General features: G+C 48.0%; 5 protein-coding genes and 2 long non-coding RNA genes across 9 annotated transcripts; 4 read left to right on the plus strand and 3 right to left on the minus strand.

Annotated features, from left to right (window-relative positions):
* Positions 1–163: 163 nt before the first annotated feature.
* Positions 164–7,514, plus strand: pask (PAS domain containing serine/threonine kinase). The gene is made up of 21 exons (XM_061295507.1): positions 164–467; positions 552–776; positions 951–1,141; positions 1,216–1,386; positions 1,526–1,660; positions 1,747–1,881; positions 1,966–2,167; positions 2,406–2,599; positions 2,677–2,788; positions 3,037–3,214; positions 3,667–3,875; positions 3,980–4,109; positions 4,179–4,720; positions 4,778–4,911; positions 4,985–5,152; positions 5,248–5,373; positions 5,507–5,641; positions 5,714–5,913; positions 6,215–6,348; positions 6,588–6,737; positions 6,811–7,514. Exons 2-21 carry the CDS (start codon positions 572–574, stop codon positions 6,969–6,971), a joined length of 3,612 nt encoding a protein of 1,203 aa, XP_061151491.1. The 5' UTR covers positions 164–467; positions 552–571; the 3' UTR covers positions 6,972–7,514.
* Positions 7,515–7,640: 126 nt separating this feature from the next.
* Positions 7,641–9,376, plus strand: mterf4 (mitochondrial transcription termination factor 4). The gene is made up of 4 exons (XM_061295508.1): positions 7,641–7,704; positions 7,898–8,315; positions 8,395–8,579; positions 8,873–9,376. The coding sequence occupies exons 1-4, from the start codon at positions 7,678–7,680 to the stop codon at positions 9,284–9,286; spliced, it is 1,044 nt and encodes a 347-aa protein (XP_061151492.1). The 5' UTR covers positions 7,641–7,677; the 3' UTR covers positions 9,287–9,376.
* LOC133165677 (uncharacterized) lies at positions 8,619–10,618 on the minus strand. Its single transcript, XR_009717641.1, has 3 exons — positions 10,564–10,618; positions 10,430–10,482; positions 8,619–9,261 (listed from the first exon to the last, which is right to left on the minus strand). It is a non-coding gene; the product is annotated as an uncharacterized LOC133165677 (long non-coding RNA).
* On the plus strand, positions 9,519–12,570 carry LOC133165676 (probable G-protein coupled receptor 148). Of its 3 annotated transcripts, XM_061295509.1 has the most exons (3): positions 9,519–9,767; positions 11,002–11,841; positions 11,907–12,570. In XM_061295509.1, the coding sequence occupies exons 2-3, from the start codon at positions 11,050–11,052 to the stop codon at positions 12,108–12,110; spliced, it is 996 nt and encodes a 331-aa protein (XP_061151493.1). In that variant the 5' UTR covers positions 9,519–9,767; positions 11,002–11,049; the 3' UTR covers positions 12,111–12,570. The 3 variants fall into 3 exon arrangements, with proteins under 3 accessions (XP_061151493.1, XP_061151494.1, XP_061151495.1); XM_061295510.1 differs by having other exon boundaries at positions 9,519–11,841; XM_061295511.1 differs by having other exon boundaries at positions 11,002–12,570.
* Positions 12,571–13,658: 1,088 nt separating this feature from the next.
* Positions 13,659–18,227, minus strand: gtpbp4 (GTP binding protein 4). The gene is made up of 17 exons (XM_061294943.1): positions 18,068–18,227; positions 17,492–17,662; positions 17,320–17,423; positions 17,073–17,209; positions 16,857–16,957; positions 16,685–16,777; positions 16,356–16,547; positions 16,204–16,269; positions 16,040–16,129; positions 15,747–15,857; positions 15,589–15,666; positions 15,435–15,486; positions 15,252–15,352; positions 14,966–15,163; positions 14,822–14,887; positions 14,603–14,749; positions 13,659–14,538 (listed from the first exon to the last, which is right to left on the minus strand). Exons 1-17 carry the CDS (start codon positions 18,113–18,115, stop codon positions 14,386–14,388), a joined length of 1,908 nt encoding a protein of 635 aa, XP_061150927.1. The 5' UTR covers positions 18,116–18,227; the 3' UTR covers positions 13,659–14,385.
* A 205-nt stretch (positions 18,228–18,432) lies between these two features.
* On the minus strand, positions 18,433–25,772 carry zmynd11 (zinc finger, MYND-type containing 11). The gene is made up of 16 exons (XM_061294942.1): positions 25,614–25,772; positions 24,542–24,677; positions 23,914–24,073; positions 23,548–23,574; positions 23,133–23,357; positions 22,985–23,062; positions 22,559–22,651; positions 22,393–22,480; positions 22,241–22,296; positions 22,094–22,171; positions 21,856–21,974; positions 21,234–21,621; positions 21,077–21,151; positions 20,600–20,890; positions 20,349–20,534; positions 18,433–20,177 (listed from the first exon to the last, which is right to left on the minus strand). The coding sequence occupies exons 2-16, from the start codon at positions 24,670–24,672 to the stop codon at positions 20,055–20,057; spliced, it is 2,118 nt and encodes a 705-aa protein (XP_061150926.1). The 5' UTR covers positions 24,673–24,677; positions 25,614–25,772; the 3' UTR covers positions 18,433–20,054.
* On the plus strand, positions 24,887–25,949 carry LOC133165361 (uncharacterized). Its single transcript, XR_009717573.1, has 2 exons — positions 24,887–25,459; positions 25,547–25,949. It is a non-coding gene; the product is annotated as an uncharacterized LOC133165361 (long non-coding RNA).
* Positions 25,950–26,370: the final 421 nt, after the last annotated feature.

The raw sequence follows: 26,370 nt of genomic DNA on the forward strand, positions 1-26,370 counted from the left end.
ACAGGACTTTTTATACGGCTATGTTTGTTTTTTAAAGTTTATTCAATAAAGCTGAATGGGCGTGGCGCTTTCAAAAAAACAAAGGCGGGGCTTCTGCTTAGTTGATCCAATAAGCGTTTCCTATTTCAAAGCGTGATTTGATTGGCTCGCAGCCTCCCAGACACTTCCGTATGGTTCATTTGTTCAGGGGTGGTCAAGCCCACGAGATTCAAAAATTGAAAAAGAAAACAAATTGTAAAGAGTTTAAGAATACGATGTTTTGATTCAAAAATTTCCCGTGCGTGGCTTCGACGTCTAAAAAAAAAAAAGACCGGTTCCGTATTCTGCTGTCCGAAAAACAACGTTATAGTGCGATTAATAGACAGCATGCTAACCTAGCTAAGCTAATAACACAGGGGAGTTAGCGTTTCCTTGTCGACTGTCGTCAACAAACCGTTGTATGCCTCAAGAGCATCTGATTTGATTAGGTAAGTCTTACACCAAACGTTTTCAAAAATGAAATTCAGTCTTTCCAAGTTAGTCATTCAGCTGTCTCGGGTCCCTTATTGCAGCTGGAGAGCCCACAACAACAATGTCGCTTGCCACGCAGTCCTGTTTTGAAGCCACACGTCACTTCGTGGAAAAAGGAGCAACTATCTGCGTCGTACCCGATCTCTCCTCAGACCTGCTGGAGAACGAGTTCGACTTGAACAGGTCCTACCCCTGTGCGCAAAGACCACTACAGATAAGAAATATGTTGGAATTGAAGCGACGTTACTATTGCGGCTCGTCCCCGGGTAAGAGATCACCTGAGATGACCTACATTTTCAAATTCAATTTCTGCTTCCATGAAATTATTTTAATTCACTCCCAATATTCTATCCTATTAATTTCCTAATGCATCTCTTGGCTGCTTTGATTCTTGTACATGTTGATGTTCATTTTTTGTGACCTTTGTGCTTCACTAACAGCAAAAAAGCCCCAATCGAAGCATTCTGATTGTGACACATCTTTTGACGCCTTACCACGCTCCCCAACAATGCCAGAGACAGAAGATAACCTTTATGGGGAGCTTGTTGCTACTGATTTTGGGATGCTTGTCTTGTCATTGGCACTCAATCCAGACAAAGTGCTTCTGACTGTAGATCACAAAAGCAGAGAGGTACCGTTCTCACAGTGACTCCCAAATTCTGCTGTAGTACATTTGTAAGACTTTATTTATCCATTTATTTCAAGATTTTATCAGCCAATGAACAGGCTTACAGACTGTTTGAGTGCACTCCGGAGGAGTTGAATGGAAAAAACTTGATGTGCATTTTGAAGAAAACCACTCAAGTCTTGGAAGAAGCATTGCCTGAGGACTGTCTGCTAATGGATGGCAGTGTGGCATCTGTATCTGGGAAAGTGGTATGTTGCCCACTGCCGACCCATCCTAGCGTCTTGACCTTAACCGCAGCCGACTACTTGTTTTCTATGATTATTGTGATACCTGAAATCTGTTTTGGTGGCGAAATGAATCACCTCCATCGTCTTGCTCTTCTCGCAGGTTGATGTTGTGACCATGTCTGGCGACATGCCAATGTTGGTGTGTACCCAACGAGTGTCACAGAATGAAGACCATCTCCTTGTCAAGATGGTGACAGTGGAACGGATTTCCGCTACTCTGACTTTTTCTCAAGATGTAAGTGAACTTGATTATTAGATTTGCCTTTCCTTTTTTTTTTTAATTGGAGCAGATTAAAAAAATATTATTTTTTCATCCTTCAGGGCAATATTCTTACCTGTGACTCAGCATTTGCTCATCTCCATGGATACCACCATCCCGAAGACTTAAAAGGACTTTCTGTTATGGAGCTAATCCCCTCTTTACAAATCCCCCTGCACTGTCAGGCATTGCCCAAAGTAAGCACACTTGACTTCAACACTGGAAAGGAAAGCTGTGTCTCACATTTGGATATTAGATCAGATTTTTTTTGCTTTCCATAGACGCTGAGGGTTCAGAGAGTGTGTGGTAAAGGTAGAGAGGGCGCATTAGTGCCGCTCTGTATAAAGCTTCAGGGGGCGGTACAGTGCGCAAGACCCCAGCAACAACGCAGCGGGATGAGCCTCGCATGCTCGACACAGAGCCTTTGCAGAGAAGATGCATACAAGGCGGAAGACTTGCAACCTGAAAATTGTCAGCAGTCTGGTATATTGTTCACAATCATCTTTTACTGCGCACGTTGCTGCTTAAGCATGAAGCATAAAGAATATCCAACAAATTGGTCAGCCAGATATTTGAGTCAACTTTCAAGTAATGATGCTCAACGTTTGAGGTGATATGGGAATAAAAGTAGTTGAAATTTAACGCACAAAATATTCCGAATAATTGATATTGTGCACTCCTTGAAACGTTTGACTTGTCTTGCATTTTAATTTTTTTTTAGGAGTTGACACAGGCACCAGGGAAGACAGCAGGGTCCTTACCCCCAGCCCCACACTGGAATACAATGGAACCATCTGGGCCTTTGCCCCAGTGAGCAGCCTCCTCCTCCTGCAAGCTGACGGCTCAATCTGCAGCATCCACAATCAACAGGCTCTCAGTCTGTTTGGCTACAGCAAAAAACAGTTGCTAGGAAAGGTTGGCCAATGAGAGCTGATGTGATATCTTTTGTCAAGCCTCGTTTGTCACCACTGCGCTCGCGCTGTCGTCAACAGTGTGTCACTTTCCTCATGCCCGGTTTCTATGGATGGATGTCCGAGTCGGTCAGAAAGATCAGTCCTTTCCCGGAGTCACAAACCGAGGCTGTCAAAAGTATAGCCAAATCTGGTGAGCATGTCACGCACACATCCCTTTAACTATCAAAAATATATAAGCGTGGGCAAAGTGGTCCGCATACATCCCTACTTAAGACCCTTTTTGTTTTTTCTCCGCGGTTGTTTTTCCCTGAAATGTATTTATTCTTTTTTTGGTCCACTAACAAAACATGATTATCTGGCTCGTCTGTCTTTTAGTAAAACAAACAAAAATCAATATTAAATGTTTGTACGTTTTACTCATTGTTCCGTTGACGTCAGTTATCGACCCATCCTCGCTGGTGGCTGGAGACATGGCCATGGTACAGGAGGCCTGCCGAGGAAGGTCCTCCACGGGGAGAGGCCGAATCTTTACCGGGAACTGCGCCAGGCTTGACAAACGAGGAAGCGCTCTGTCCACGCTGACTTCTCCTGCTGTCTCTTCCACACGCGTGTTTAAGTAAGTCAATTAGACACCAGTCAGTTAGTGAAGTAGTCTGCTTTTGAACTTTTTTTTTTGTTTGTTTAATTAGTAATAGACAATAGTGCGTTGTGATTTTTGTAGACGTTTTGGTTTGATCAGTAATTCAGCATAGGAGTGCAAAAACTCCTTTCTGTTGCAAACTGATCATGCCTTGTAAAGCAATGCGTCACTGGAAGTCTTGCGCCATCTGGTGGACAAAAGTCGAGTCCAATTTATTTATATAGCCTTGAATTAAAAAGAGTCTCAAATGGCTTCACACGCCCGTAGTTAACAAATATTCATGTTCTAACAAGAGGGTAAGGAACAACTCAAAAACATCCTATGGAAGGAAACGATAATAATAATATATATATTTTTTTTAAAAAGCACAGCAGGAACACACCGCTAGAGAATGACAGTTACTGTGATGTAAGATGTTCTTTCGACAGTGCTAATGACACTGAAGAGCTGTTGAAGCAGGCAGCCCAGGTGGTTGCTGCAACGAGCCACTCTTCAGAGATGGGCGATACCACTGAGGCTCTCCTGAAGACTTTTGCCTGGGTGGAGCATCCAGAGGGAGACACCACCTGCATGGTTTCAACTGAGCAACCAAGAGCTAAGCATGAAGAACTGATCCTGGAAAATGACATCATTGCCGGTATTAGCTAACATCCTGCTTTGCTCCTTATAATCACCGCTACACTAAAAAAAAATGCAAATTATAGATGATTTCCCCCCCCCCCCCCCCCCCATCATCTTCAGGCAGTCCTACTCAAAACGGACATGCTTTTGGGATTGGAGGTGTCAAGACTCTTGGTGTGGCCAAAGACAAACACTCATGTACGTCCGTCCTGCAAGATTCCAGCTTTGAAGTCATTTCAATGGGTAGCAGGTATGGATCTCACATTCACTACAGATTTTTTTTTTTTTTTTTTGTGATCGACTTGCTCCTGTTTATCAGGTCTTCGTCTGGCTTTTGCGAAAAGCTTCCTGGCCATGGTGGCTCTGATCCATGCCGGGCAGAAATGAGCTGTTTCCTGGACATTAACAGCAACGGCGACCTGGTGACCCGAGCGCTGGCCGACTTGGATCTGAGCAGTGCTGTGCTTATCAGCCTCCAAGGGGCCAGTGAGGAAAACCAACACTCCATGACTTCTTGTGACACAGACGACCTTCTGCGCACACCCTCTCCTTGCGAGTTAGACCCGGACGATCGCCCCGCCAACGCCGATAAGGAGACCAAGAATCGCTCCACTGAAGAGCAGTTGGAGAACCAGGCTGTGCCAGATCAGTGGCACGCTCTCTCCTGCGTTCACAAAGAAAGCGGCCAGGAATTCTGCTTGAACGGTAATAATGGTGAGGTTCCATCAACAAAGGACCATCCTGCCACGTCCACACCAAAGAAGCAGAAAAGGCAAGAGGGTGCCCTCAAGTCAGACGACCCGCCGATACTGGAAGGACGATTTGAAGGAAGTGCTTACCACAGAGATGGCACAAGAGTGGGTAAGTCTGCATTCGACTCAATTCAACGAACGCCTAATGGTTAATAATCTCTCCCAGAGGTGCAGTGTGACGTGGTGAGAGCTGACCTCGCCGATGGAAAACAAATGTTCTGCGTGTGGATGAGCAAGCCAGGCCAGCATTGGTCAACGTCGCAAAGCCTGCTCGACAAATCAGCAGCCAGTCTCGGACAGGTCAGTTGGGAGGAAAACCAAACAAAACCACAATTCAAGTAATGAATCTGTATGTATGATTTTCTTGCTGCAGAGGATTGGAGAGGCGTGTCACGGTGAGGCTCTGCGTTCCACCCTGGACCTCGAACACTCTCGGGCATGCGACGGGCAGTTTGCAGAAGAGTACAAGCCCATCAAAGCTGTCGGTAAAGGAGCCTTCGGTTTTGTCTGGAAGGCAATCAGGCGCTGTGATGGACAAGAAGTAAGAATTGACACATACCTTCATACCTTCAAGTCAACATTCCATGTTCTTGAATATGAGATAGCGGTTTAAAAATCGATTATTTGTATTTGCAGACTGTAGTGAAGTTCATCAGCAAGGCACGGATTGTGAACGACTGCTGGGTGGACGACCCCTTGTTGGGTCGGGTCAGCCAGGAGATCGCCATCCTGACTCGAGTGCAACACCACAACATCGTCAAGGTAACCGCATCAGCCTCCGGTTTCACGTGACACACAATGAGCATTACATGACAAGAATAGAAAAAGTAGGTCTTTTCAACGGGGATGGCAACTCGTAGGCTCTGTCAGTGTTGGTGTGTTTTTGCACCACCAGGTTCTGGAGGTGTTTGAGAACGGCAGTTACTTCCAGATGGTGATGGAGAAACACGGGGACGGTTTGGACCTCTTTGAATTCATCGACATGCAGCCTCGGCTGGACGAGCCGTTGGCCAGCTACATCTTTAGACAAGTCCGTACAGAGCGAGCGACTCATCAATAACGCCAAGTTATTGAACCGCACATTTTGTCTTTTACTCTGCAGTTGGTGGCGGCGGTCTTCTACCTGAGGACAAAGAACATCCTCCACCGAGACATTAAAGACGAGAACATCGTCATTGACAAATGTTTCCACATTCGCCTCATCGACTTTGGCTCTGCGGCAATGATGGCTCCAGGGAATCTCTTTTACACTTTCTGTGGCACGTTGGAGTACTGCTCCCCGGAAGTACTTCGAGGGAACCCGTACGTATATTTTTGTTCTTTAACCACCACATTGTACATTTACGCAGAGGCTTCTTTTTGTCGTGGCTCTCGCAGAGCATTTCTGCGAGAGCGTCGCTTCCACTCCTTTACGACTTTCACGGGCAATAAACTTTGACGATTGGGCTTTTAAATTACACGCATACAACAATCGTAAAGTTATTTAAAACCTCTGCTAGACATGAATGAAGTGATGAATGCGCGTTTGCTGCGTTCTCATGTTGACACAACCCAGTTCCTGTGAGCGGGTGGTTAATGTGTAGCCATGTTTGTTTTTGTGTAGCTATAAGGGTCCCGAGTTGGAGATGTGGTCTCTGGGGGTTTTGCTCTACACGCTGCTCTTCAGCGAGAATCCCTTCTGTGGAGTGGCTGAGATTCTGGATGCCAAACTTAAGCCCCCTTTTGCACTCTCCTCAGGTATTTACATAAGTACCTTTTTAATTTTGTACCGTGGCCATGCACGTAACTCGCTCGTTCCCCAAATCCACTTGCACCGTTGAAATGAATGCAAACAGCATCATTTCGCTCAATGGCCTTTGTTGGCTGTAACTGAACGGACACATGAGCAAACTAACATGTCCACACGCACTTTTACACAAATAGTGTCAGGTATTTGATTTGGTTTGCTGTTACCAAGTCTGTCGTATATGCTCCAGAACTCAACAGTGTGTTACATGGGCTGCTGAACCCTGAGCCCACCCAAAGGATGACCCTGGACCAGCTGCTTCTGCATTCCTGGGTCAGCCAGTCCATTTCGCTGACCGAGTACACCTGGACGGAGGTGTTCCCTTCAGCTCAAAGCAATTGTGAGTACTTTTAAGGATCCATCCAAATCTGGGCAAAAGCAGCACATAATTCTCTGCATTCCTTTTTCAATAGGCTCACTGCAGCGCCATGAGTCAATTCCCCAAAGTTATGGCAGACAAGACTTGTTCCCAGATCAAGGTGATGACACTCTTCCGGATGAGGAGGATGAGGAAGACCGATTGTCCATGGTGGCTCTGGAATCGGAGCTCCAGAAGTACCTCAATGAAAACTAAATAAACGCCCCGACGACTGTCCGATGTTTAACTCTATCGAAGTTACTGCGACAAAGTTAAAATACATTTTTTGTAGCAGCTTCTTTAGTTCACCTACTTTATACAAATTTATTCTTTTAGTTTTTTTTAAAAAGCATTTTGAAGCGGTAAAATCTTAGCAGTGCCTCACACGTTTCACAAGTTCACTTTGAATAATTAAAACCTCAAAGATGAGACTTCAAATTGAAGAAATCTTTTTTTTTTTTGTTCAATATTAATTTGATTTTAACACTAAGTGAAATATAGTATATTTATATCTATTTATTTTTAAACACATGCATATTTTATTTTGATTTTAGATGTTTGTCTTCTCTTCCTCTGTAATAAATGAAATCTCTTTGCGTTGCAATTTGTACAAGCAACATGCAACGCTTATTTTACCTCATCTTGTGTTTTGACATACTTTTGTGTGACAAGCATTATGGAACACTTATTTTACCTCATGTAGTGTTTTGACATACTTTTGTGTGACTTTATTCACATTAAAAACTTTTGTGGAAAAACTCCAGTGTCCTATTATTTGTATCTACTTTGTATAACATCTCAAGGAATAATGAAAATATTTTCACGATTAGGGAAAAAAATTAACTCTTATTAGTTTCCGTAAGGCGGAACCTTTCTTACCGCTACCGTTGCTGCACGGAATTAGATCGGAAACGGATTAAACATGAACGCTCGATGTGCTGCAAATCAGGTTAGTAAATAAAACAAACATTTGAAGTTTAACTTTTTCTTTTTACTTTGGTTTACACTCTATTTTATTTTAAAACACCATACGTACTTATACGTATATATTTTAGACATTCATATTGTTTGACGATACTACTGCTTGACATCCCCCAACCGCCTTTAACCTTGATACATTAACAGCCATTGCATTTCCACAGATCCAGTGGATGTTGAGAAATACCACCTCATCCGTATTTAGTCCGCTACAGTCAAGCAGATGCTTCCAGCGTCGATTGCTGTGTTCTACGAGCAGCAACCTTCTGCCAAGTGATGCCAACAATGAGCCGGCGGGGGCATCCCAGCAGACACACACCATTGCAGAATTCTCCCTTCCCTGTCTACTTGACATGGGCTTTACGCAAACACAAGCCATGGAACTCTATGACTCGCTGTGCAAAGCCAAAAGTGGAAGTGCCGCCAAGACTCGTCTGTCAACACTCACCGTTCTGTTCATGTTGGGCCTCAATCCCTCCAGCGTGTGGAAAGTACTGACTAAATGTCCTGACCTTTACATCATCAAAGAATCGGTTCTCCAGCAGCGGATAAGCTATCTGCGCAAACTGGGTTTAGTGGAAGGTTAGTAAATTATGCCTGTGCACTTTTTTTTTTTGCCATCTTGTAAACTATTCTGTTAAAGCACCTTGACTCCATCCAGGAAGTCTGCAGCGGGTGGTGTCACACTACCCTGCCATCCTGACTTTGCCCACGAAGATGGTCAAATACAAGACGATGTTCCTCAGGGAAAAGTGTCTTTTCACTGTGCAGCAGGTCACTGACATCCTCAGAGACTGTCCAGCTGTCATGCATGAAGATCTAGTTCAGCTAGAATACATGTTTCAGGTCAGTACTTCCAACGTTGTTCTGATTTAAATACAACAATATTATCCCACACCTTTATTTTAATTCATGCACATAATGACCATCTCACTTCACATCATCATTAAGATAGCATCAATTGTCTGAAGTGTTCATAATGGAATTAGGGCCATCTTGGGAAATAATCATGTTAAAAAAAAAAAAAGAGACATTTCACGTTCTTTATACTAGATTGGAAGACTTACGGATTTGCTATAAACTTGATCAATTATTTTGTTGTAAACTACACAGTATATTATTCTCCTGCTTATCCACAGTATGTCTACTTCCGAATGGGCATTAAACAAGCACAGATGGTGAAGCACAAGTTGTTTCGATCCACGCTGGAAGAGCTGCGCACGCGGCACTCTTTCTTGGAGCGCCGGGGCTTGTACCAAACACCCGACAAGAAGGGGCAGACCGTTATTGTCAACCCCAAACTGGACAGCATCCTCAATGTGGACCTGGACACCTTCCTGGAGCACGTGGCCAAAGCGTCAGCAGAAGAGTATGACGTCTTTCGGAGACTGGTAGTCAGAGAGTGGAAGGAGGAGGAGTATTCCCACAAATACAGGCAAGCAGAGAGTGAGGACGATGACAGTCACAGCGACGGTGATGATGATGATGATGATGATGAAGAAGAAGACAAAAAGGAAGGCAAAGCAAGCTACATGAAGAAAAGAAGAAAGTAGCGTCACTTGAATGGGCACACTGTGAGGAATGCAATCACATCAAAATAATACAAAATAAATCTACATTAAAGTGGCCTGGTAGAAATGTAAGCTAGCCTCTAATTGACTACATATTATTCAAGTAAAATATTATAGATAATAGAATAAAATATTTTTGTTTATTTAGAAAATATTTCAATTGTTTCATATCCAGAGGTAACTACGGTTTTGAACTTTAATGCATAGTAAAAGAATCCAGTTCCCAGCACATTCCCCCCAAAAATATGTGATGCCATTGGAAAAGTAAAAAGCCTCTTGTAAGTCACGTTGGAAAAGCTCCACCCTGTTACTAAGTGACAGCTAAGTGGCCGTAGCTTTTTCCTGCATCTCTATAATCATCTGTGCGAGTCAACATGGAACATATAAGATAAGCGCAGGCGGCAGAAAAACACCCTGTGATTTACACAAGATCTCAGCTCTAATGGATTCACATGGACGAGAGGTAAGGAAACGCAACTTTGCTCGCTCAATAATTTGTAGATAAAGATGTTTAAAGTCTCAATAGAAACATTCGATCATTTTGTCCTAAGTGGTGTCACTTTAGATCAACTCAGTTGTTTAAAAGCGTGTATAATATCGATGTTTTTTCATGAGTGCTTTTCCCCCCTCGTTATATATTAGCATCGTTAGCGATGGACTTCATATTCAGAGGGCACAGTCCATCTTTATTGTTTGTGCCTTTTTGTTTATGATGTTTTTTGACTTTTGTGCTATGCTTGCTGGCTCCGTTTTGCTCCTGACTTTGACTTTGATCTCCAGACTAGAATGGTTGTCCTATTGTCACAAAGCCACATTTTTGTGATTTGAAATGATCCGACACAAAATGCCAAATTCTCGAGTGCTATCAGATGTTATCTTCAACAGATCCTAAATATTTGGTGATCAATCTCAAAGCAAGAAAAGCATTTAAAGTCCAAAATTGCAACCTCTGAACAGGTCGGCATTTATACTTTACATCACAAAAACCTGAACAACTTCTAAGGAAAATACATCTCACCAGCGATGAATAAAAGTATTCATGTATGGAGATAGTTGCAGAATTTGAAATCAAACTGTTTTTGGTTGTAAATGCTGACGTTCAACCACTGCTCTGTAAAAACATACCCACAGTCAAGCAAGGTGGTGGCAACATCATGCTTCGGTGTTGTTTTCTCCAGCTGGAAGTTGAGAAGAGTTTGAGACAGCAGTCAGGTTTTGTCTAGAAAGCAAAAGAAAAATAGCAAAAGTAAGATACTCACTGACTGCCAACAAGTCAGACAAGATGCAAGTGAACCAAAAGAACAAAGACAAGATGATGCAACAAAGAGCATACATATAAACCCGCCCCTAACTTCAGGCCTGCTGGGTGAGAGGCCCGGCCCGAAAGTTGGCCGCATTTGATATTTATTTTGGCTTAATCAGAATTACTGCCTTCCATTTACAATTTGCTTGGATGTGATGTTAATTGTGAACACAGCCAAATCTCCTATTATAAGAGGGTGTGCACACTTGTGCAACCTCATCCTGCTCAAAAAGATTAGTTTTCCTTTTTGAGTTAGAGGTATACGGCATTCATTTTAATTTATTTTTTATTACTTGACAGGTTATTGTTTTTCATCACAAAAACCTGGCATTTGAACAGGGGTGTGTAGACTTTTTATACTCACTGTATCTGATCTGTTGCCATCTACCAATAGGAAGTTGCACGAAGAAGAAGTTGAGGACCTCAAGAAAATCAAGACAAAATGACCGCCGAGCCGATCCTGATGGCCAACCTTACGCAAGAATGGGTGTCGAGCCTTCGACGGTGGCACCTGGAGCTCTTCTTCATCCCTACCACTGTGGTCACCCTGGCTACCATGTTGGTGAACACTGTCCTGTTGGCGTGCATCTTGGCGTCTCGCGCCTTACGTCAGGAGACACGCTACCTCCTGGTGGCCAACACCTTGGCGGCTGACATGCTGTTCCTCACCCTCAACCTGACCACGGCCGTTCTCAACGCGGTCCGAGCCGAGACGCCCTGGCTGGCGTGCGAGCTGGTCACGGCCGTCACCGTCACGGCCTACTGCTGCGCCATCCTCACCGTAACCCTCATGGTGGTGGACACCTACGCGGCCGTGCGCTGGCCACTGCACTACCACGACCTCCTCCCGCCCGCTCGAACTCACAGAATCCTGCTGGGGGCGTGGGTTCTGGCGGCGAGCTACCCCTTCACGCTGGTCATCCTGATGGAGACAGCGAGGGAAAGCCTGCACGGGAACGCGGCCGTGTGCCTCGTCCTCATCTCGCTGGGTTTCGTCCAGGTCAAGAACATGGCGGGGATTAACGTGTACTTCTTCGTGGCTGCTCTCATCTGCGCCGTGCTGATCTTCTACTGCTACGTTCGCCTCTATATGGAAACCAGAACCCAAGGCATCTGGCACAGCCGCTTCTCCAGAGCTCGGGTGACCGTGTTGGCCCACGGGGTGCTGCTCCTCCTTTACTTCACCCCCGGCTTTGTCTTCACCCTGGAGCTGCTCCTGTTTCAGAGCAAAAAGGTCAGCCAGGATGCCCGAGTGTGGCTCAGCACGGTCAACATGTGCGTCTTCATGCTGCTCCCCAGGGCCTTTGCTCCTTACCTGTACGGGCTCCGCTACCGCCAGATCTCCGACACGCTGCTGCAGCTGCTGCATCGACACCGAAGACTCAGCCAGATCACTGTCGTGTAATCGCATTTCCGTCCAAAACCCTTTCCCGAAATCAGACTCATTGTGTGTATGTGTTATTTGGAGGAAATGGATGCAGGTGGCAGAGCAGGACCTTATGAATCTTCCTCAGTGGTCGGCAGAGTACACTTTGATACATTCTTCATGCAAGTTACAAGAACAGCTGCGGCTCTGAAGAAGCACACGAGTACTGGATCTCTTAGCTTCATGTGATTTGGTCATGCATAGATATCTCATGAGGGGTGAAGAAGGATGGCAGCTTCAATGTGGGTTTTATTTGGGTTCAGAATTGCTCGAGTGGTAATAAAAGCATGTCTTGAAAGTGATAACAGTAAACAAAAATCATATGAAAAGAAATGTGAATTTAAACTGCTCTACGCTCTTACCACCAGGTGGCAGTCTTTCTATACATGAGATTGAAAACAACCTGCCAGGACAAGTTAGTGATGCTTTCCAGCTAAATCAAGGGGGGCGCGCCTCACTGTTCTGCTATAGCCTAGGTGACTGATTCACAATTTGGTTTTGTCTGATATCAGATATTAAATAAAGAAAGCCAACTGGCTGATTGATTTGTTTTAATTGAGAGGGAAAAAAAACAGCAAAAGCATTTCACTAGCTGACCAGGAGATGGCGACAGCGTGGCATCTGAAGACCATGGATTGTTTGTTCTGCTATAGCCTAGGTGACTGATTCACAATTTGGTTTTGTCTGATAATAGATATTAAATGAAGAAAACCAACTGGCTAATTGATTTGTTTTAATTGAGAGAAAAAAAAACATCAGCAAAAGCATTTCACTAACTGACCAGGAGATGGCGACAGCGCGGCATCTGAAGACCATGGATCGTTCTGCTATGCCGGTTTAAAAAAAAAAAAAAAACGTAATTAGCTAGGGGTCAAAGGTCAAAGTTTACGGTTCAAAGTTCACCCAGGGGTCAAAGGTCGGTTCAAAGTTCACGGGGTCATGTGCACATTTTCGATTTTTAACTAGAGTTGAAAGTTCAGTTTTCAAAGGTCACCCAGGGGTCACCCAGGGGTCACCACGGGGTCACCACGGGGTCACCACGGGGTCACCGCGGGTCACCGCGGGTTCAAAGTTCAGGGTTCACTTTTTTTTTTTTTTTTTTTTTTTTTTAGGTTAACCTTTATTTAACCCAGTGCTTCTCAATTATTTTCTGTTAAGCCCCTACCTAGCAAGAAGAAAACTATTCGCGCCCCCCCTCCCCACCGTGACTATCCTAACTTGTCTTGTAAGTCGTAAAATGTTGCACTGTCGCAAACGTGACAGAAGTAACAATGAGAGCGCCACTGCCCCCTGCTGTAGTAAACGCGCAATTACACTTTATTCTAGTACTGCCAAAAAAAAAGCCTGTTCCCCAGGGTCACACGCGCCCCCCCAGGAATAGCACCGCGCCCCGCCCCACTATTTGAGAAGCACTGAACTAAATCTTTTCATGCAGGTGTGTTTAACGAGGGTAACTTGGAAACCATATTGGAACGCGGCCCCTCGAGGCCTGGAGGTCGACACCCCTGGTTTAAGTGAAAAGTGCCACACCCGCCCTCACCCCCACTTTCTGATTGGCTGTTTGATCAGTGACGTCACACGGACACTCCATTAGGTAAGCTTAAATAAATAAAGTGTAGTCAAGATTCAAGCGGGACAGTCTCAGTTGAGGATTTGATAAGGGATACCAAGCACTGTCCCAATTGCATTTTATTTATTTATTCATGCAATTGCATGAAGGGCTGCATGGAAATACAGCTTATATCTTTCAGGTGCATTGAATGACCAACCCTAAAAATTTTAGTTTCTGTGCCAGGGTGGCTGAAAAGAATATTGTTCTGGAATACAGGAGTGTCAGGTTTGAGTCCCGCCCCGTGAAAACATACATATTACGTACATATTACAGAAAGGCATGTGTGACATTTGTACTTGTTTCTCCTGAACTCAAGGCAAAAGCTTTTACCACAAGACCATCTGTGGAGCTTAAAAAGCTGCAGCGGTTTGCTGTATTTGTAGGTCAGTCAATCCATATACCTTAAAGATCAGAAATCAAAATTTCATGACAACGAATGATATAACATTTCGCCTGGTACATAGTCGACCCAGTCCATCGCCCGCTGTATCGAACATTTACACATGAAAAAGAGCAATAACCGAGATTCAAACCCAAGTCTCCTGAACTCAAGGCAAAAGCTTTAGCCATTTGGCCACCTCTGACACAAATCACAAAACCATCAATTGAGTTAAATTTTGGACACAGAAGGAAATAATCATTTTCTGATTTGGGTATGGTGTCGATTCCAAGCATAGTTGGGTGGAAGCATCTCTCTCCTACACACGTCGCAAGAGTCCAAACAGACTCGGTCTTCCAGTTCATCTGCGGTTGGTGCTTCCCGACTTCCTCTTTCCCGCCAGCAGGTGTTTGGGTTTCAGGTCAAAGACGTGTCGGTCCGCCTCGCCCTTCTTGCCCTGGCGGTTCATGCCCTTCTGGGAGTTCTTCATCATCTTCTTTGTCTTCTTCATCATCTGAAATACAAACACATTTGAGAAGAGTCCATTGAAATTTGGCACCGTTCCTTTTAGAACCTACCTTTGCATCCCTTAATCCAGATTGGTCTCGAGGAGGTCGAGAGGCACTCTGGCTGCGTGTCTGGGAAACCGTCAGGGTGACCGAATCCTCGCGCTTTCGTTTGCGGGTGACGCTCCGGGACTGGCGGGCTTTCTGGGCGTAGTGACTCTGCGAGAACAACGACAAAACGGTCAAAGGGGCTCCGCAAGCGCTCGTGCGACCAAGGTTGCCGCCGCTCACGTTGTTTTTGTCGCTCATGTCCAGGCCGAGGTCACCCATCTCCTTCTCCAACTTCTTTCGCTCAACCTGTGGGACACGAGACACGACGTGAAAAATCGTTAGTTTGTAGTATCACGGTGGCTTGGACGACCGGGCAGCTCGTACCTTGGTGACGGTCCTGGGCATGCGCGGCCCATGGACTTCCTTCTCTTTGGACTGCAGTACCATGAGGTGCCTCTTGTGGCGGATCTGCTTGGCCAGGACGCGGATCTCGTGCATCTCCTCGCCCTCGCTCTCGTCGTCAGAGTCGTACTCGCCGGCGCGCTCTTTCAGCTCCTCTTCCTTCTCCAGGTTCTCCAATTTCTGTCCCGCAACGCACACGCACGACACATGATTCTTTGTTGTGCAAACTTCACATCGGCCAGACTGCAAGCTCGCGGTCGCCACTGACCTTCATAATGTCGGGGTCGATGTAGTCAGCGATGTTGTGGCCTTCCCACACCTCAGGGATCTTGTCATGCTTCTCGTCGTCGTTCATCAGGTCCCAGTACTCTGATAGAGACACAAAGATGGAGCTTGTCAGGGCGGCCGCGCGGCGGCGCCCGCCACCGCTGACAATGATTACGACGCTCACTCTGAAGGTCCAGCACGTAGTCGTCTCCCATCTCAATCTCCAGATCTCTCTCCTGGAAGACAAATTGTTCCATGAGATAATGAATAACAATCATACATTTGTGCTACACTAGCACTTTAGCTGACAACACAAATTCAGGTGAGCGAAGGTGTACCAGCTTGCGCTTGGGCGCGTCCACTTCCATGGCTCGCCTGCGCATCAACGCTTTCTCCGGGATGAACGGCGGCCTCTCCTGCGCGGGGGGGGGGGGGGGACAAAGCCAGGCGGGGGTCAAGAATGCACACAGGGGCGGGCAAGTGGGCGGAACAGCACCTTGTTGTCTCTCTTGGCGGGCAGGGCCAGGTGCAGCCTGTTGAGGACGTCGTGGACCTTCTTGCCCCTCATCTTGCTGTCCACGCGCTGGGCCAGGAGACGGTCGCAGGCCTGAAACGCCCAACACGTGACATGTGGCTGCGGCCGCGAGGCCACTCGGAGCTTTCCTACAATCAAGCGTGCACATCCCCGTAGGACGGCCATCAAACGGCCCTTGGCAAACTTTTCAAATATTACGCTAAAAAAGGATTGTTTTGTCCAAATCCGAGCCGCAAACGGTGACAACGTCCCACCTCATTCTTGACCTGGATGACGCCCTCCTCCGTCAGCGTGCTGGTCTCGATGATGGGGATGCCCTCCGTCGACAAGTCTGCAAACAGTTTCTGAACAAAGGCACGATGCAAGGTTAGCATAAGCCCCAAGTTACACACCGGCCGGCGGCGAGCAGCAAAGGTACCTGGTTGTCCTCGGAGAGCTCGCTGATCTTCTTCACGTCACATTTGTTGGCCACCATGATGAGTGGCTGCCAGCAGAGAGCACAGCAACGTTACGACAGACGGCAAAGGGCCAACACGCACAAAAAAAAAGCGGCGCTGGGCCAGCCGGGACCTTGTTGGCAAAAAGCGGTCGGATATTGTTGAAGAGCTCCATCTGCTGGGCCAGCGAGTGTCCGCACTGCTCCGACGCGTCAGCCACGTACAGCACGGCTGCCCGCAGGTGCGCCAGGGCTGTGATGGCCTGCATCTCGATGGTGTTGCGCTCCTCCAGGGGGTGGTCCAGGATCCCGGGCGTGTCCACCACCTGCACCGCAACACCGTCTTGACTCGCACAAAACTCCCGATAAACCAGCTACGGTTCATTTGCGATTTGTAAACGAGGCGGAGGCGAGCCCCCGGCTGCGTTGCGCGAAGAGAGCACATGCCGGGCTGATTTGTCACCTGCCAGCGCAGGTATCTGTAATCCATGTGGCCCACAAAGAGCGACTTGGTGGTGAAGGCGTAGGGCTGCACGTCCACGTCCGCTCGTGTCACCTGAACGGGAAGTCACCATTGGTTACCGCATGCACATTTTCCGTAGAGAAGTGGGGAAAAACGGGCAGAGCGAGCTCACTTTGTTGATAAAACTGGACTTGCCCACATTGGGGTAGCCGCAGAGCAGCAGCGTCCGAGTGTTGGGGTCGATGCTGGGCAACCGGGACAGATGCTGACGAACTGGCGAAGGAAGAGAGGATTCCACACATGACATTCGAGGAGGAGAACATCTTGAAATGGAACAACGTGTGTGTGTGTGTCAAATTGAAAAAGCATGCAAGCCGGGCCTGGCTACCTTGCTCCAGATACTCCAAGCTGGACTTCTGTCGCTTCAAGATGGTGCACATGCGACCCAGAGCGGCTCGCTTCAGCTGCTTGCATCGGTAAAGAGAGTCGCCGTACTTCATCAGGCGCACGTAGTCTTTAGCCACGCTGCGGCAAACAAAGACCCGACTCCATGTCATTCATCCAGCATTTTAAAAAAACATAGCGACTCCAAATGAGACCGGCGCTGCAGTGTTCCGGGTCTGCCGAGTACGTACTTGTCAATCAAATTCTTGGCAATGTTGATCTGACCCAAGGCCAGCTTGTAATGGTCCTTGTCGTAAAGCACGTTCATCAGGTCAGCGTAGAAGGGATGGATGTCCTGCGTGCACAGTGTTATTAGTTTGGACGTGGCGCTTGGCTGCTTTATGGCGAGAGATTGTGACTCACGTCCAGTTTGGGGAAGTCAGTGATGATCTGCGCCAGGCGGTCGTGGTAGTTCTGCTGCGTAAACTTGACTTTGCGCATGTAAAAGTGGCGGATGCGATGGATCTGGTAGTGCTTATGTACCACCGTGGGCGTCTTTCGTTGCGTTTTGGATAAAGTGATGTCGATGAATTCCTGAAGGAAAAAAAATAAACAAAAGTGAGTCGTGGCGTTCTAGAAAATGACGTCTACGCCAATCAACAGCTCACATTAAAAAGATATATTTAGTGTCCAGACATAACTTTTCTCCACGTTAAAGAGCTCAAGAATTTGAAGACGTTTCTACCAGGAGACATTTGCCTCCATTTACGGACTCAATAGACTCCACTAAATTAGAAATTGCAATAACCCGAAATGGATTGATTAAACGGTGTAATTCGTGAAGTGGAAGCGTCTGACTGGAGGCTCCTTGTCTCGCCCATGGCCGCACGTGTTTGCCAGCCCAGTAGCTAGCGTGTCAGTTGGGAGGACTTTCCGGAGCGAAGCGATGACAACTCGAAGGACTCAAGATGTAACACGGTCACACGTCACTTCACTTACCTTGGCGGTGGGAACCACCATAATCTTCTTGAAGTTGTACAGCGCCATTTCGAAAGGACACGTTGTGGTCCTCGGCCACAGCGACAGGAAAAGGAAGCTAGGCTAATTGCTACGCTAGGTACTTCCGCTACAGGAAACGACTGAGCGGCCGCCTCTCCCGATGTCGCCCCCTGCAGTCAAATATTTTCACTGCATACATTCAACGCTCAACACTTGGAACAATTTCACGACCACTTTCAAGCTCATATTGTGACACACGCAAAAAAAAAAACAGAACCAAAACTACATCATGTTCAAAATGGACACTGAGAACTAAGTCTTAAAAACTAATGAGAGAGCGCGACAGCAGAAGACACAATGGTGTGTAACTTGTCGATACATTTATTTCCTCCATGTTAGCATGTAGAACAGATTTATGTACATATTGCTAGCCAGCTAGAGCATCAAAAAGCCCAAATTGATTTTGGAGCATGAAGTCACGGACAGGCTTTGCAACCTTTTCTGCGGAGAGCAACTTTGTTTTTGATGATGATGAGTCTCGAGGAGATTGCGCAAGTGTTGACGACAATCAGAAAGAACAAGTAAAGTCATGCATATGCACACTGGAATGATACATAGATAAAAATGAAGGTGGCGAGGGGCCTCAAACTTTCCATCTATGCGACCCCACCAGTCTAAACACCACATTCTGACTCACACCGCGCTTGTAAAATGTGAACGAAGCCGTAAAATCAACCTGTTGTATTTGTCCTGGCCGGTTGGGGGATTTTGGTATTTGGCCTCGTGCACCCCGACGGGCTCGAGGTGACGGCCGCACCTAAGCGGGGCTCTTAATTTGGGCATTGGCTTCACGTGACGTTAGCAAGCTGAGCTGTGAGTGGACCGGCCGAAGTAATGGGCCAAATGAGGCTGGTCCTTTAAAAGAGGCAAAAATAGGTCCATTCCTATATTGTTCACATTACAGCATAATGACATTCATGTTATATACACGTCACCCAGGTGTAAAAAAATTGCAAGTTATTTATTCTTTTGTGTGCTACTGGTACTGGTCCGCGGCCCGGGGGTTGAGGACCACTGTACTAGAGGAAAAAGAAGTGTCCAGCTGTCAAATATTCAATCCCCCCCATTGTCCACTTGCTAAAGATGTCATTTTAGTCATTTGATTCATTCGGCTCAGGCCTCATTCTTGACTTTTTCAACTCCTAGCCCAGTTTGAGAAGCCTTGCCAATAGCTACAGAAAGGTCAAAGTCAGGAGGAGGTGCTCATGTAAAGTATATATACATGTGGTGTGTTGGCCCGGCCTGTATTGCAGCCGGTCTGCATGAAGACAAAAACGACAAAAACAGTTGCATGACTTTCCCTCCGTTCAGCTTGCCTTCTTCCCCCCAAAAAGGGGGAGGGGCTAATAAAAGGCTTACGTCGCCACCTGCACACCGCATGGACGTGCTCATCTGCCTCGACGAGCCTGGTTTGTGATTCCAATCTTGGTTTCATTGGACTAAAAACGGCCCCGTTTGCACTTGCTTTGTAGTTTAAATTGAAAAACAGACATTTTGCTCTCAATTTAGTGTTGTCGAGCAACGTGCAGAATTCAAAGCAAGAAGGGAGGATTTGTTTCGTCAGCAACGACCCTGCTCGCAATGAGCGAGCAATTTTAGGTAGAAAAGATTGATTGGACAAAAGAAGCCTGCCCGCGTCGGGCATTGGCGAGTCGTTTTGCCTTTTTTCCGGCCCCTCGCCTTTTGGTTCCAGGAAAACAGCGTTTACGCTAGCTGCGCTATAAAAAAATGGCACGCACGCTTAAATACCAATGGGCGGCGCAGAGACAAAAATCATTAAAACGGAACATTAAATAATATAAAATGTTAAAAAAGTGGAAACACATCAAAGGAAGGCAAAACGCACGCGCGCTGCAGACACTGACTGACTGACGATGACGAAGGAGATGGAGGAGCAGAGCGGGCGGTCGGGCGAGCAGGACGCTTTTCATCTCTTCCTGCGACAGGTGCGCTTGTGGTCGGCGTGCCAGTGCTCCTGCTGGCATTTGATGGAGCAGTATGACGTGTTCCAGCAGCAGTGGTACATGGCCTCCTCCTCGCAGTTGTAGCACTGCGCACACAACGGTTGCAAGAGCATGGCTTTGTTTTTTTTGGTCATCTCAAAATGTTTAACGGTGCAAAAGTGAACGGGATAAAAAACTAAAACAAAACGAAGCAACTAACATATTGGAGTTGCCATTTTCCTTTGCAAAAGAGGGTCGTGCGGGTGGGCGGGGCTTACCCACTGCTTCTTCTTGGTCTGCGAGACGAGCTGCTTGTGCTGCGCCACCAGCTTCTTGACCTCGTCCAACAGCTCCTCTTTGCACTTGTCCTTCACCTGCTTGCACTTGCGCTCCAGCTCGGCCTGAGCGCCGCCCAGGGCCTCGCTCACCGCCTCCTGCTTCTCCTCTTCCATCTCACCGCGCAGCTGCAAAAGTGGAAAAGCGTGAGAATGCAAACGGCCAGGCAGGGAGGGGGACATGGTGGCGGTACCTTCTCCAGAGCTTCCCGGACCAGTCGTTCAGTCTCGCGCTTGTTGTCGGCCCTCATCTTCTCCTTGACGTCGTTGAAGACCTTGGTGTACTTTTCGTGACACATGTTGTGACAGGTGGCGGCGTCCGAGCTGGTCTGCGTGCCGCGGTGGAGCGTGCGCGGCGACCCCCCGCCACCGCCGGCCTTCTTGGTCTGTGTGGACACCGACTGCTTCTCGGGCGGCGGTGGCAGTGCGCACGCCACCGTGATCTCCTGGCTGGAGCTCACCGCCTCCATTTCAGGTTCGGGGTCCTGCCAACACACACTGGCGCTCAGGATTCGTCGGAGTCACCGATCGGACTTTGGCAACTTTAATTCTGGAGCTTTAATTTGTTTTTTCAAAAACAGTGTTATGGCTTTTGGTTCATTTCCAATTTGATGGACGATTGGGACTTGACTGTCTTGCTGGGCAAGGAGGAGGAGGACAATGAAACCTACACTAGCTTCTTCTTTGGACTCCACCTGTAGCGTCCGCCGGCTTTTCTTAGCTTTGGGCTCCTGGCCGCCTTTCATCTGCAGAGACGATGCAAATTGATTTCACAACAGCGGGAGGTTTGCTCCCTGGTACCGACAAAGCGGCGAGTACGGCACCCACCTGTCGGATCTGCTCGTTGCTGGTGGACGAGATGCTGGACTCGGCTTCATCGCTCCTCTCCGGGCGCTTGCAGTCACGCATCCTGTCCAACGTGTCCAAACTGGGCGCTTTTTCCATCTTGGCCGTCCTCGCCGTCCTGTCCATCCGCTGGCCGCCGTCTTTGGGTGACTTCCTCGAGCTCGGACTCTGGCCGCCACTGCCGCCGCCACTGCTGCCGCCACTGCCGCCGCCTTCCTCCAGCTTGCTTTTCCAGAATCGCCCCTCTTTGAGGAAGCGCTGGTAGACCTCCAGCTCGTCGCAGGCTTTCTTCCAGCCGCTGCTGCGCTTGATCTGCAGCTGCTGCACGCTGACCTTGATGTCCTGGATGTTGTCCGAGGGAATCCACGCCCTGCCCGCCACACACAAGTCGATCACGAAAATACGTTGCAAAACCTTCTTTTCCACTGGAGAGTCTTTTGAAATTAGCAGACTCCATTTTGTTTGTCGTCCACGGCAACTAGTGTAACGCCCCTCCCTGGTGGTTGTAGACCACCGAACGGATTCTTTGCCCACCCCTGATCAAGAGGATCTACGACGCAAGCACAAAGGCGTCAAGAAGCCGGCCAGGCCGGGCCGGGCAGACCTTTGGTGCTGGTGGCCGAAGAAGCGCACGTCCACCTGGTTGTCTTCTCTCTGCAGCACTTTGGCCGGCCAGTAGCCAAAACCCTTCATCTTGGCCCACACCAGGTCATGAGTCGGAGTCTGGAGGACAAAAGAGGCACCAAATGACTACCCGCCAATGTCAAATTTATTACCCGAGTTCCTCTCGGGGACTTGTACGCGAGGTGCCGATGGGCAAGACTGACTAAAGTTCTACTCACGCAGGGGTAACAGAACCAGTTGTCGGGCCGGGCGTTGGACAGGTAGAAACAGTTCTTGCACAGCAGTAACTCATTGAGCTGCAAAAAGAAGAGGGTGAAAAAGGGGGCAGGGCTTGGCGCCAAAGCGAGGGACGGGTCGACGTGCACCTCGTGGCAGGTGTCGCTAAAGAGGAGACGGGCCATCTCCGCCTGGTCGCTGTGCACTGCAAACACAAACGTTTGTCAAATGCCTTTCCCGACCTATCTGCGGTTTTTCAACGTATGAGCCATCGCTGGAGACAATGAAGCGTATGACCCACCTCCATACAAGATGGCCGTGTTGTGAACAATCAGCTGGGCGTCAGCTTTGAACTCCTCAAAGTTCTTGTACTTGCCCTCCGTCAGATTCTGCGGCCCAAAAGAGACACGTTGGCTCAATCGGACCTTCTTACGACTAGAAGGGGCGAGGGTGTGCGCGTGCGAGACCTCCTGGATGTCGGAGACCTCCAGCGCGGTGTGGATGAGGCGTCTGTACATGGGATGCTTGGTGTCTTTGCCTTTCTTGTTCAGGTCCACCGCCTGCCAAGAGGATGATCAACGGCCCATCATGTCAAAGTTGCTCATTTGCACATGTCGAAGGGCTGCATTTTGTCCAAATTCAGTATTGACATCATACAATCATCTCGTTTCAGTACTTATAAAATGGACTTTCTAAACCGACATTAAAGTTTTACAAGTACCATCGCGGAAATGAATCCAGCAGCAAAACATTTTGCAACTTGCCAACCACGGAAAACCACACGGGGGCCTCAGGTAACAACCAAACGGAGCTCGCCAGCTGAGCCCTGATTGGTCAATATCCGAGGCCGCCCACAGCAACTGCGCGCAAAAGCGCGGTTGGCGGTCACGCACCCTCTCCTTCATGCGCTGGACAATGAAGCGCAGATATTTGCACATCTCCTGTTTGCTGAGGTTCTTCTTCTTACTCCCCTGTGGACGCACACACGACAAGGCTTTTAGAGAGAGCGGGGCACGAGCGGGAGCGCGAGCGGCAACCCACCCTGCAGAAGACGCACTGCCAGTGGGGCCCGGCGGCGGCGGTGGCGTCGCGGCTCCGTCCGTCCTCCGACAGACATTTCAGATGGAAGACGCGGAAACAGTCGTCGCAGGACAGCACGTCGCCTGGCAGGTGGCACTGGAAGCAGTACCAGTCGTGGCTCTCGGCCTCCCACTCCTGGGGGGGATGGGGCGGAGAGAGCACGTTGGCCGCGCCGCGCTCCCCCTCCTGGCCGCCAGACGCAGCGCCCGAGGAAGGCATAAAAAGCAGTCAAGCTCGCTTTCACACAGTCGCCGCGGGATGAGCCCGAAATACACAAAAACGCAAATCTGGGACTGCGTGCGCGTGACCGTCGCGTTTCGGTATTCTGCGATTGTGAGTGTCAAGATGCAGCACACGCACGCACGCACGCACGTACCTTGCTTCCTTCGGCTTGAGGCTCCTGCTGTGACAGAGAGCAAGCGTTTCAAAGTGACGCCAGCGCAAAACCACAACAAGTTGTGCTTGCGGCAGCAAACAAAATGATGGCAAGCTTGATCTTTGCCAGAACAGAACACAATCCGTTTTAACACTCGTGTTCTTGAGCTGTTGTTACTTGCCTGTTTCGGGGCAATATTTCAGCGCTACCTTGCTCTCAGTTTGTGTTTTCACAACAAAATCTATTTTGCTTTCTTTTCATGAGTACGAGGACGACTCAAATAGGCGGACGGGGATGAATGACCAACACTGGCCTTGTTGGAAAGGGAGAGGATGTGACGTGCAGATCCTTGTTGGGGAGACTCACCATTTCGTCTCCGGGCAACCAGTAGCCCTCCTGCTCGATGCCCGCCTTGGAGCCTTTGCAGCCCACCGTCAGCGTCTCCACCACCAGGCCATCCTTGACGGCCAGGCTCAGCTGGCGGGCCGTCTCCTTCGGGTGCATGCCGTAAACTCGGCTCAGGTACCTGGCGAGGCAAAAAATAAACACAGCTTGCATTGAGATTCCCTTTGTCAGCCGAAGACAAAAAATCATCTTTTCACAGATGAATGAACAGCAGTGACAAAAAAGGATTGCATTCTCTAATGTTCCTCGCCAGCGCAGACTGCCGCGACAAAAACCCAAGCCCGCTCTGATACCAAAGCGATTATCGGGCCGCTTCACGTTGGCAACGGCCGCCGCTCACCGCCCGCCAAGCCGGCGCTGGCACCGATCGGCTCCCGTTGTCACAGCCACGCCAAGCAAAGGGCGTGTTGCCATGGGTACCCCCGCTGCAGACAACACCCCCGTCTCGCTTCATTCCAGCAGACGGCCTTTCGCATTGATTGGATTGCATGGATTGAATAAGGTCAACTGGTCCTTTAGAAGTGTTTTCGTTTGGTTTTAAACAGCAACTAACGAGGACATCATTGCATGGTTGGAGACCAACACTCACTTGGAGATGCGGTCCATGTTGGCGATTTGCTTCTGGTTGCGAACGACCTCGATGGCGGCCCACACGTACTGGACCACCTTGGGATCGGCCAACCTCTTCTTCTCCACGCGGGACATCACGTCCTTATTCATCTTTTCTGTCAACACACAAAGTGGATGTCTTTGCACAATGAACCGCACATGCTTGGCTCTTGAGCATTATTTGGTCAACCTGAGCCCTTGGCTTTGTGTAATGATTTGATCGTGGATATTTTTACTGTTTTTGTATTAAACGAGCTCCCTCGTCTCCTCCCAAAAATGTCCCGCCTCAAATCTCGTGTGAAAATCGATTTCTGTGGGAATTTGACACACGATGCAAGATTGTGGTAAAACGTGTCGCTTGTCACTCACTCGCCGATGCTGACACCCGTCGCGCGCATTGCTAGCCACCAGTTCAACCTTGCCAAATGTCATCCAACGCTTCTACTCCGACAGAACGCATGTCAGGCAAGGAGCGAGAAAATAAGCCCTTTTCTGAGACATGTCGCGGGCCCACGAACGCTGCAACACACAGCAGCCAATCTGTGGCTGGCTAGCAGTTAGCACGCTATCTGGCTGACGTACGAAACAAACTGCTTCCAAAAAAAGTAAATTAGCGTCTCGAATGGAGGTTAAATGCTGGAAATATGTTAAGTTATTTGTTGTCTAATATGACTCGACGTGAACCTGTCTGCTAACAGAACGGGTGATAAGTTGGTTTAGTTCGCTAAGCTAACATGTTGTGACGTTGCTACGTCTGGCTAGCCAGCTTGAAAAGCGATTTCAAAAGAATCTTTTTTTTTTTTCTTTGTCGATTTTTATTGCGTTTTATATTGTTTGGAGAGGAAAACGTCGACGCTCAGCGCCATGAGACGAAACAGTCTTGGAACGTGGCAGGCAGGTCATGGTTTGTTTTGGAGGACGCCATGTTGACTGCTCCACGGCTGAGGGAACTCCGAGTTAACCGCCTCGCAACTCATGTCAGCAGGCAGCCGAGCCGCGCCGAGCTACCGTCTGCTTTTCTATCAACGGAGCCCAATGTCGGAGCCACTCACCTGCTGCCGCGGCGAGGAACCACGCGAGGGCGATTTTCACACCCGGAGCGGGCAAAGCAAGGCGAGGCTGCGGGAAGTCGCTGCGCGTCCAGCCGGCCACTGTGGAGCAGCGCGCGGCTGGGAGGTAAACAGAGGAGAGGCGTCTGTCTGCGGAGGTGGGCGGATCGATCCAAACGGCGGACAAACCGATACCCAATCCGGTTGAATGCCGGACCGATACCACCGATGTTGACATACTACATCAATTTAGCAGCCAGTTCGCTACAATAACCCCTAAAACAAAATCTTTGCAATGCACAAGAAGGCTTATTCTTTAATTAAAAGGTTTTGAAAGCTTTTTCTTGCACACTTCATTTTGACTACAGTTTTTATTTTGTCATAGCTAAAAAAAACAAAGTACTTGGAGAGAAATGGTTAATTTTTGTATTGGATTCTCTCGACACTGTTTCATCTTGAACGACTTTTTGAAGCATCAGAAAAGGAGTGCAATGAAGGAAAATGTTTGCATTTAACTTCAGCATTAACCAAAATCCAGTTCATTGTCATATTATTTGATGTGCTGCTCCAACTGTTTTCCAGTCCGCTAGGTGGCGGTAATGCGCTCGAACGCCAAAGAAACTACGCCAGCAAGGAGTGACGCGGTTCTTGTTCCAGAAGTGTCAAAAATATCGCAGCTTCTAACCGTTAGAAGTATTTAATAACAAACCTTTAGTAATAAAATTAAAATCAAAATGAAGAGCAATCACAGCCGAGCAAA

Source organism: Syngnathus typhle, linkage group LG13 (assembly GCF_033458585.1).
Source record: "Syngnathus typhle isolate RoL2023-S1 ecotype Sweden linkage group LG13, RoL_Styp_1.0, whole genome shotgun sequence".
NCBI lineage: Eukaryota > Metazoa > Chordata > Actinopteri > Syngnathiformes > Syngnathidae > Syngnathus > Syngnathus typhle.